Below are 11,579 nucleotides of genomic sequence, written 5' to 3' on the forward strand. Positions count from 1 at the left end.
TTAGAGATGTGTGTGCGTGCGTGTATATATATTTTAACTAAATTTTAATTCGTTTGTCATCACGTTCTCTAAAGTCACCAAACTACACTCATAATAGCAATCTGTTTCCTGTAGGTCTGATTGTGTAGTTCCAAACCTAAATAAAGGATCCTGTAGGAAAATGGGTGGTCTGGGATGAGCAAAGTGCTTATGTAAATGACACTGCAGCAGCAGAAGATACCTGCATCAATTTTCTGGCCTCTCATATACAAGTTTTTCTGGAGAGATCCGAAAATGACATTACCTTGATTTCCTGAGGCAACGTCAGCCAGCGCAAGCCTGGGAGATTGTCTAAGAATAACGCACTGCAGGTATCATAGTGCTGAGCACTGGGGCTGGCGTTTGACTTGAGTCTTGCAGGCTGAAGCGCACGCTGGAAGAACAGGTTGAAAAAATGATCCAGGCGAGAAACATTTTCCACCTGGCAAAAAGCACTGAACAAACATGAGCTCCAAGTTAGAAAAACATCAAGAAACTTGTAGCTTGTTTATATAACCCTCTGTGCTATAGAAGTCTCTTTACAGCATGATACTACATTTGGATTTTTTTTCTTAACATTCATTTTAAACGTGAAAAAACCCACTAGGCTAATATCCAGGCAGTACCTACAAACAAAGAAAAAACTAAAGCAGTATAGTATTATAGTAGATGTCTTAGAGCAACTTAAGATGAGACAATGATCAGCTTCATCCTTTTGGAAATTAAGATTATTGTTTTTCTTTATGGCATACACACTTTAACCCTGAATCAGATGCAAGGATATGAACAGCCTACCTTGGCAATTTTATTTAGGTTACAGTCAGACTGAAAGTTTTCTGGGTGATTTCCAAACGCAGAGACAGTCACTCTGCCAAATAAAGTTGAGAAATCTGGAGTGTTTACTTTATGAAAAATGTAACACCAATTTATACGTACGCTGTACAAATGGTGCTTTAACACAAATGATAACATTTGCAGAGTGCTGTTGACATCGACAGTGGCTTAGATTATGTGAATGATTTAACCTAATCAAGGACAAAACTTCCTGAAGTAACAAGGACTGTTTAAGAGAGTCTTACTAGTGTTACGACTGAAACAAAAAGGCAAGAACAGAATTCTATTTCTTATACAAGTGTACAGGAACATGCAAAGAAATTCCATGTAAACATTAATGCTACTAGCAGTCTTTTTCAGTGAGCATCAGTGAAAAATTAGTGACTGAAAAGAAAATACTTTTGAAAGAACTCACCTGTCTAGAGAACCGTACATAAATTTCAAGGTCCTGACAACATCTTCAATCATGTTCCTCAGCTGAGCAAGTGGCACACTAAAAAAAAGAACAATTCAAATGTACAGCTATGTTTATAACATCTTTACTATAAATAAGCCTAGGCATCTTGTGAAGAGCCCTATTCTTAAGTAGTGATATAGTGCAAACAAACAGAAAAAAAAAAATTCTTCATCGGACTGCCCATGATGACACAGACAGTAGTAAAGCTGGAAAAAAAAAAAAGTCCTCTGAGAACCCATAAATACATAATATTACTGCTGTTATTCAGTAGTCTCTAATCAGGACCTGACTTTACCAAACACATAGTTACTGTTTTCTAGCCTATATGTATTTCTGAGATTTAATAAGACCTTATTGCCTTCAGAGGAAATTAAAAAGAAACTGTAACAATGGATATAAAAAAAGATGCAAACGAAATCAATCAAAAAAGTGGAATCACAGGCATAGAGACTAGTTACAGTAAAGAGAGTACACTGTAAGCCCTCCCTTTCTTGCTTTTTAATAGAGTACAATTTGAGGACACATAATAGGAAACAAAATTAAATTAAAAGAAAACAAAGCATTTTATTTGAAACTCACTTTTCTTCAGGAAGGCCAATTACAAGCAACTTGTCAGATTCTTTCCAGTAAACAACTTGAACCAGTTTTCCACATAAGAAAAGGGAAGAACTAGAAAAATTAAACCAGAAGTACTTCTGTTAACACTATGAAGTCCTAAAAGACCACCATTATAAGCCAGAATGATATGTATTTTATATGCAAAATCTTAAGCTTATGTATAATCACATGCATGCAACTGGGCTTGGTAATTATATTAATTATTACAGAACTCAAAGACTCTCTGATTTCTATCCCAAACAGATCAGGCCAGTAGTAACAACGTTTTCAAGTATATAAAGGACAAACAGCTACTGAAGCTCTGCAGTCATCTTTGGAATGATCCAGATGCTATTTAAAGGTCTTCCTGCCTAGCTTTTAACACAATCAACTTAGAAAGTGAATGCCATTTCAGATCACAATGAGGTAACCAGAGTTACTAATGAAGGTTCCGAACATAGTAATTACTCACAAAATCTTTTAAAAAGACTCCACACAGGTTTTGAAAACAAGCTCAAGAGGTATTTGAACATATTACTTGAGTGATAAACAAGCTTGAGCTCTCATTCCATCTCCTTTCTATAGGAAATTGCTCTACAAAGCTCAGCAAAAAGACAGAGACAACTTTCATTTGAACCACAGAGTGGATTAGAATATGAAACAGAGTTAGACCCAATGTTCTAGTTAGCAGTAAACCATATGTTAGGTACCAGATTATCAGATTAAATGTACTGATTGCTGATAAAACCAAGGTCTGTAAATATCTCAAACACTAAATTTATAGCAAAACCCCACCGTTCTTGCTATCATGCTAGAAATTTTAAGTAACAAAATAACACTGCTGCAAAGTAAAAAAAGGGTAACTTTAGTTTAAGCTTGAAAGATTCAAGAATGTAAATTTTTAGGATATGGCTCCATGATTAACTTGCTTCACGGATTCATTCATACTGTAAAATTGACGGTACTGAATAAAACACTGTAATTTCTTTAGTTAAGAAATACCTTAGTATTTCCGCAGGTCACCAAAACATTTCAATCCTTCATGTAACCAAAAGTGCTTTCCAAACAAAACAAATTATATATTTATAATGCAATTAACTACAAAGAAATAAACATCCCCGTCCCAAAAGACACACAGTCACGTGGAGACACAACAATCATAATTTACTCTTCTGATAGAAAAAGCTTCATAGGAGAGCTGGGGATTATCTAGTATATTTTTTGAAGACATGAGACAGTCCACAGAGACCAGCAGAGTGCTTTTATATTTTTAAGACTCAAAAATGGGAAATTGAGAACCTTAACAGGAAAGGTGAATCTACATTACCATGGATTTCTGTATTGTTTTTCTGATGATACCATAGGTATAGAACAAACAATGGATTGATTTGTCTTTTGGATGTGTTTGAAAATCTGGACATGTCCAAAAATGCTTTTATATGGCAGAATTTTCATTAATAGTGCATAAGCATTTAAGAGGAATTAACATACCTCAGTGCTAATTAATGTGGCATTGCCTTACAATCCCGGTACACGCACAAGACCAAAAGCCTGTGTTTGACATCTGCTGCTAAAGGAGTCAATCTACATTCCTACTGATCACTAAATCAGCAACATGACTTTCAGTAACTTATTAGCTAGAAAGTTATAAGCATGGTTAAAGCACAGTGTTAAAACTTCTTACTCAAAATAGTAGGATGCCAGCAAGTCTGAGGAAAAAAAAATTAAAAGAAACAAATGTAAACATAAGTAAATTAACCAGTATTAATTTTCTGGTAAGAAAAAATATTCAAAAGCACTTCAAGAACTCCTTTTAAGGAAAAATTTATCAGTGGAAAATGAACTTAAATGTATTAAACAGGCCTTTTGCCTTTCGAGGAATTCCTTATTATTGCCAATGCTGTTCACTACTGTTTGCACTTTGTGTTCTTAGGCCTGAAATCCCATTTACATTTGGCTTTTTTATTCCCATTCAGGTCTTGTGTCTGATACGCAAGGCACTGATGTGCAGAAGAGAGTCTTGCCCGACACCCCCAAGAGATGTAAACTTATATACTGATTCTCAATGGGAAAAAACTGAAAAGTGATACTCATTATCTCAGTTCTAATTATTCCATCAGAAAATCATCTACCTTTAAGTACTCAATAATCTGTTGACATATCTCCACCACCCCCATGCTGCTCCAAAAACTCAGGAGTCATTTGTATTAGACTTCTTACTAGAGTCCTGGTCTGTGGATATAAAGATCTTCCAGGTGTTGCAAGTTGAATGTGAAATAGAATTAATTTAAAAGTAGCAGGCACTCATAAATTTAACTGAATTACATTTTATATTTATTTTTTTTTTTTAATTTGATTAACACTGTTGTAGAATTTCCAGTCTGCCCTAGCACAGTGCCACAGAATCCCAATTTAGATAAGGACTTTTTTAGGACATCTAAAAAGGATCTAAAAAAAATTTCACCCAATCCTAGTCATTACCACCCATGACAAAGAAAGTGCCCCAAATCAATGTACATCCAGGCTGAGCAGTCCAACTTCAGGCATGCTGTTCTAGTTAAAACATTACTGCCTAACACATACAGTCACTCTTGTTTTGTCTAGAGCTTGATGCATGACCCATATGTGGTTTTCTCTACACATATGTATAAAAGTAGTAATACATTACATTTCAAATGCTTTTACCTGATAATCTGGGTACCAGTAACACTTTCCAGTATGTCAGATAGTGTGAGAAATATTCCTCTCACACTTTTCAGTTTTTGGGATGCTTCTGATATGGGGTACTGATACAGAATTTCTTGCTGTGAAGAAAGTTAGCTGTTAGTTAAGCAAAGCAAAAGCAAAACCAAAATCACACCAAAAAAAATCCCCAACAAACCCCAGAAAACAACTGTTTTTCCTGGCTCTTTTTTTTTTTTTTTAAAACATTGAGGCTTTTATCATATACTTTCACATGGTTTCAACACAAACAGTGGTCTGGATGGGCATACTGGAAAGTTCCAAAATGCACATGAATGTTTCTGACAGTTTTAACTTTTCTATTTTATAGAAAAGTAGGACTTATTTAGGATCATTATTATATGGAGAAACATAAAATGATAAACAGTGTGGCCACTGCACTTTACAGCTTGAAGTACATTGTTAACAGATCTGATTCCAAGAGATAGCCAGTATTTGTATGATTCTTCCAATATTTAAATTGTCATTTAAGTCATCATCAAACATACAGCTCTTTAAAACCAACAATAAGAATATGAAAACTCCAATTGCTCTATATAACCCTACCTAATTGCTTTACATATATAGCACAAAATATAACTGAGGTATATGCTCAAACAACATACACACCATTAACAATTTTATCACCAAACCTCTGACCATCTGTGTCAGCATACTCTTAAAGAGGTCATCTTGAAACTGAAGATCAGTAGCGATAAGTATTTGTGACAATTATTTTTCTTTTTCTAACCATTTTTAAAAAATAAATTTTTAATGTAAGCATTAAAAAAAAATTCTATTATTTCAGCAACCATAAAAATACAGTAATAAGCAAACATACGATTCCCCCAGATTTGTTGCTTTCTGACAAATCATGATGGCTAGAAATAATGCATGTAGTGTTAAGCATATCCAATGCAAGTGGTATAGTAAATTATCTTTCTACAAACAAAAGAAACACAGACATGATTAACTTTCCTATTTATGTCACTAAGCACATCCAGCCAGCGCCAACACTCATTAGAAAATTTTCCTTCATCAAGATTAAAAGAATGTAAAGTTTCATTACAGAAGGACCTGACAAACTCCTCATTCTTATCCAATTTAATTAGCTCTATTTTCAAATACTCATTAGTGACAAGGATTTTGTTCTTGAATCAATCCCTTAGCTGGAAAAAAACCTGCTATTTTCTAATTACAGAACTACAAAGGGCTAGAAAGAGCCTTTTTTTCTCCTGACTATGAACTGGGGCCTTTACACAAAATTCATTTGAGAATTATCTGTCCACTTTCCCAGGGAAAGAAAAGACAACTGTAACAAAAGGTCATAGCTGTATCATATATATTAATGAGTTAGCAAGGTTCAGCACATACCACTATACAAGATGAGCTGTCTTAAAACAAGGCCAAGTTCATAGGCCAATGAAAATGGAATTAATAAATGAGAAGTGGTTCACGCCTTCAAAAATATAAACCCCCTCTCAACCCAAAAAAACCCAAACTTGGACAGACTAGCTAAACTAATGGCTTATCAAACAGCTTGCCTTTATTTTTATTTTACTAATTTTTCAAACTGAGCCTAAATAAGCTTCACAAAAAAAAAAAATTAGTGCAGTCTTGACAACATAAGAAACAGCTAAAAGAAACTGTGTGAAAATAGTGCTGACCAGCTAAAAACCTGTAATCTTCACACCCAGTGCACTGACAAGAAAGGCTTTAAGTTGCATCTTACATGAGATTAAAAAAGAAACAGTAGATGAAGGACAACTATGTATTCTTAAAGACTAATTCAGAAATCATAAAAACAAGGAGAAACACTACAGGAAGTACAAGCCAGTGTCTGTATGAACCAAGCTATCGTTAACAGCTACTCAGTAATACCTACTTTGCAAGTACACTAAACACATGCTTCCAGTAACATTATCATGTAGGAGGAATATCAACGCTATTCCTTTTAAGACATGGTATCGCTAAAATCAGTTCAAACACATAAAGGTGTTATAGTTGTTTGCTGGTACAATGATCGTAATACCTACCTTGAACTAAAACTTGAAGACAAGATCAGCCTTACTCAGTGAAACCATTATGGGACACTCCCCACATGCAAGCACACATCCTAAATGATTTCTAATTCTACTTTCCTTTAATAGTCGAGCAGAAAGAGCTTACAAGTCTTAGAGCTCATTAATTCTGTTTTTGGGTGCCAAAAGCTCCCAAGTGGAAGAATTAATTACTAGTTCTAGCTGCCATTGTTTACGTGGATGTGATCTGCATACCATGCCTCCTTTGGATATGGGCAAAGCAGCTTAGTAAAGGATCATTAATTGTGCAGTATGGCGTAGGTGTATAATAACTTTACCGCTAATTTGAAATACTACTGTAAACTAAATCTGGAACAGTACATCTACAGGATAAATGTCGCTTTACTGTTCATCAAATGAAATTAAGAGACAAATGCCTTGAAGAAGGTGGCATTCTTTTGTTAGGAAATGTTATAAAGACCTTGATTACACCAGCAAAGCATCTCTCAACATTAGAGACTATCTGGAGCTGCATAACTGCCAAGACTTCTCAGGAAGCAATTCGTCTGTGGTATGAAGGGAGAACAAGTACATAATTAGTACATTGCATATCTATTCACCTACCAAAAGAGGAGCCAGAAGCCCTGAAATATATTTTTTTTTTTTTAGTATTTCATGAAGTTTATGTGACCAAGAAAACACTAGTCTTTAAGTCTACAGCAATTGTCCATAGCTGTTCTATCCACATAACACAGCAACCTTGGACTACAAACTTAGACTTGAAGAAAAAAAAGAACTATTTTCAATACGCAAGTGAACTTTGATAAAGCATCTTAAGTTTATTTAATTCACAGTTAAATGAGCTCTTTTAATTTTTATTATAGAGACATACCAAAGCAGAAAAATACTGCAGTATCGCATGTTTTAATGGAAGCAGCCTACAGGTGGGAAAAAGAGCACAGAATGACTTTGCCCAGTTACAATGCCATTAAAAAATGAAGTAGTAATTATAAGACACTAACTTCTGCTGAAGGTACCATGAAAAAAATGTAGTCTCTTAAACGGGATCGGAAAGAACTGCAAACCAAAGCTTACAGTGTTAGCACCTTGCTGTAATATGCAATGCAGCATATGTTACCTTAAAAAAATATTACATTAAGAGTATGATTTATATTGCAAAGTCAAGTACTCCAGAGCTATGAAGTACTGGATTTTTAGTCACCTAATAAGCCTTAATTATACACGCTCACCTGTCCATCTTGTCATTGACACAGCAGACATCTGAAAAATGCCTGTATTGTGCAGAGGACAATGTCATGCTGTGTACGTACAAAAGGGCTGAATTAAAGTTGCACAAGTAGCCATAAATCTGTCATTTCCTAGCTTTCAACCACTTAACTCTGCAAACTTCACAACATTATTTACATAATATTATGATACCATGTAATTTTCTACAGTTCTCCTCCCCACCCCTGTCTCTAGAAAATAAAACTAAACTCTATTATGTGTAGTTGTAACACTTGTTCTCTATTGCACATCACCAACAGAGCAACACCGACTTCTATCAGTTGAAAAATAGTATAAACAAATAATAAAGACACCTCAGAGAAGGGATGGAGCGCTGACTGGATCTAAGGATTAATTCCAGGGGAGAGAAAGCAAAATGCCTTTCTTCTGCTCCCCAACTCCATCACTGTCCCACCATCCCAGTCCCTGGGGACTGGCAAAACTTGTGCTTTATTTGATGTCTCCACATCCCAGATAATAAAAAAATCACTGGGGCGCTACGCTAAATCTAAGAAGGATTTACAGAAGGGGGGGAGAGTCTTTTTCTGAATGTCTGTTCCCAAGAAGTCCACTTTGTCCCTTTGTCATTTTCAGATCGGGCAAGAGGCCAAACTCAGCCCTCCACACCGTTCTGGGTCCCTGCGTTCTGAGTGGAGTATTTGTAGCTATGGCTACATCATGAACAACATCTACACAAACCTACAACGGGTTACATGTACACCAGCAACATTTTTCTGAAAAACACAAAAAGGAAAGAGATGTGAAAAGAAGCTTTACGGGACAAAGGAAAAGTACTTCAGTAGCTCAGAAATGTTGCCCAAGCAAGAATCAACAGTTGATTGCAAACAGCAGACATGCGAGAGTCCTCTAAGAAAAGGCACATTAGCATTTCAAAACAGGAGGAGCTAGACAGATTATATATGTGGACTGCCAACAGCTCCTGCTGGGGAAAATTTTTTTGACTAGGCAGATTTCATAGTTCAAGTTTGAGAGGCGTATTGAAAACATCACAGTGAGCATCTGAGAGACAATAACGAACTTCTGAATTTCTCTCTGCTTTGTCTGTTAACACCTCTAGCCTGCTGTTTATGTAAAGACATACAGCAGAGCAGAAGTGATTTCAAGTCCAATTAGAGTTTGTCAGTAGTGATACTAATTTTTTTCCCCTGGAAAGCCAGGCCTTATTTCTGTGAAAATGGATATTTTACAGACTACTCAAAATGATTAGCAAGGTGGGTTTTTTTTGTTGTTGTTGTTTTGGTGCTTTTTGGGTTTTTTTAACATCAAAAGGCATAGCAGTTGCTGTTGGCAGTTATTACCTTTCATCTTCAGTTTTATTTAGTTAGCGACATACCTCATCCTTAGATGTTTCAGAGTCCAGTTTCAGTGTGAGGAACATAACAATATGAGGCACAACTTGTATAGCCTGTTGAAGGTCCGTACTATCTTCTCCCCACAAGAGCCGAACCAGATTGTTCATATTTGACTGTGCCTGTTTACACCTTTGCTGAGAAGTTCCTTCAGGCTCAAATATTGATGTTTCAAATGTAAGTTTAACCTATTAAGATAATTATTGTGAAAATGAGGCCGTACTTACAATCACATTCTAATATCAGATGAAATAGATGCTGTTTGAGCCCTTTAAGAGATTGTTTTCTTAGCTTTACTGACAAAGACATAAGCATTCAAAAAATTCCTATTATATATTCAGCATTACATAACCATCTATTATTAAGGACAAAGCCAGCTATTACATGCTCTATGAACCATATGAGTAAGCATGTGGTTTGGTGTGTTTTCGTATTTAGTTCTTACAGTTTTGAGAATGGAAAAATATACTTACTGCTCTGGGTTTGTTTGAACACAAACCTATTACCACACTTTTGAAACAAACATTATTTGACTTCTTTCAAAATGTCAGCACTTTTATAAATATATATCCTCAAGGCTCTTTCATAAGCATTTCTTTGCTTTTTTTTTAGCACACTGACAGGTACATTTGCACAGGAAAATAAATTTACATTAGACTGCAAAAGTCTTAAATTTGTAACACTCAGTAACACTTCTTACTTCAATCTGCCAATGTTTTCACTATGTTAATTTTTAAAAAAGCTGTAGAGTCAGCAAATAAGAGTTTTGTTGCCATATGTAACAATTGTACGTAACTAGCAAGAAGCATAAAAATTGTTTACCTCACTTGCTGTGTTATGTTTTCAGAAGAAAAAAGAAATGAAAGCGCTAACAGAACATTCTCTCTTAAAAAGTAACTTAAAGTTTAGATGATTAAGCTTACTTTGTCAAAAAGTTACATGAGGTTTACTGTCCTTTATTTCCCAAATAAAGTAAAACAGAGGAGTTTTAGAATAAACATGTATTACAAGAAGCACAAAATCCAAACTTAGTGTGGAAATCATTCAAAATTTGCTTTACAGACCTCCTTTTTATGAGCACTGCCTTACAAAAATTATTTTAGTTGTTCCAGTAGTCATGAAATGAAAGAGTTGGGTTTTTTTGTAAATGAAGACTTCATCCTAAGTATGAAAAAACGGTATGTGAAAGAGACCTAGCTCTTGACTGAGCATAAAATTGTATTTTTCAAGGAGAATAAATTGACTTATTTTCTTGAATGATACTTTAGTTTTCATCATTGTTCAAAGTGACTGAAAACATACATATTTGGACTAAGAAGGCACACTCTCAATTCCTTCTTTCAGAAGTTTTTACTCAAGATTGTTCATCTGCCCTGAAGTATCCTGAACATGCCTATTGACTGGGAAGTTCTAAACATAATACAGCACACCAAATCCTGCTTCTCTTTAAAGTCAGTGACAGTTTAGCCTAATGATTGATGAAACAAAATGGGTTTCTATTTTCCCACTTGCAATAAATTTGAAAAGCCCAAGCAGAGGTAATTGATACATTTAAATAGAGATAATTTGTATTTTTGTAGTTGTGTATGTGTATACACGTGTGTGTGTATATATATATGTATACTCCTTAAAGAGAGGAGTGCCAGCAAGAAATAATGATGCTTTAAAACACTCACTGCCTGTCAAACTAGATCAGAGAAGTGCCATCATCAGCTCTTCCAGCTACAACATTCATGTCACTGGCTGCTTTCCTCCCATTCCACTCTACTCCCTGCCGACACTTCTCATTAATCTTTTCCTCTCCTATTTTGGCTGCTATCAGCTTTTTTCTTCTTTTCCCATTCTCTGGAACAGCACTGCATTCAATCCTGCTTTCCTGCCATGTGCTACCACATTTTTTCTGACAGTAACTCATCACTCCTTCTCTCCTCATCATTTCAGTTTCAATTCTACACTGCATATTAACAGGACTCGAAGAGCAGAAACATCCAGCTAAGCAGCAGTGGCTTCTTACGACCCAGCAACTTGATCATTCACAGTTTCATAGATGTATGTTTTCTTCTCTGGCATTCTGTGACTTGGTTCTCTTTCTTTGTCATGCCATCTGCATGTATTTCAGAGGATTTTCCTCACACCCTAACTTCTTGCAGATTTCCTCAAGGCTCAATAGTTATTTCTCTTAACTTCTACTCTACTACATCTTGTCTGTGGACACTTATTCATGACACTTAGGCTACAGTCTCTACACTAACAAGGCACAGATGTAATTCCTGC

The 11,579-nt window shown here is 35.5% G+C and overlaps 1 protein-coding gene across 1 annotated transcript in view; it reads right to left on the reverse strand.

Moving 5' to 3' along the window:
- The window catches only part of INTU (inturned planar cell polarity protein), a 42,247-nt gene that overhangs the window by 14,531 nt on the left and 16,137 nt on the right, over positions 1-11,579 (reverse strand). Inside the window, exons 3-7 of the mRNA XM_010292625.1 lie at positions 9,290-9,493; positions 4,592-4,710; positions 1,889-1,978; positions 1,268-1,345; positions 284-473 (exon numbers count right to left, since the gene is read on the reverse strand). Coding sequence (XP_010290927.1) covers positions 284-473; positions 1,268-1,345; positions 1,889-1,978; positions 4,592-4,710; positions 9,290-9,493 — 681 coding nt within the window. The remainder of the gene's footprint in view (positions 1-283; positions 474-1,267; positions 1,346-1,888; positions 1,979-4,591; positions 4,711-9,289; positions 9,494-11,579) is intronic.

Source organism: Phaethon lepturus, unplaced genomic scaffold (genome assembly GCF_000687285.1).
Source record: "Phaethon lepturus isolate BGI_N335 unplaced genomic scaffold, ASM68728v1 scaffold20760, whole genome shotgun sequence".
NCBI classification, from domain to species: Eukaryota; Metazoa; Chordata; class Aves; order Phaethontiformes; family Phaethontidae; genus Phaethon; species Phaethon lepturus.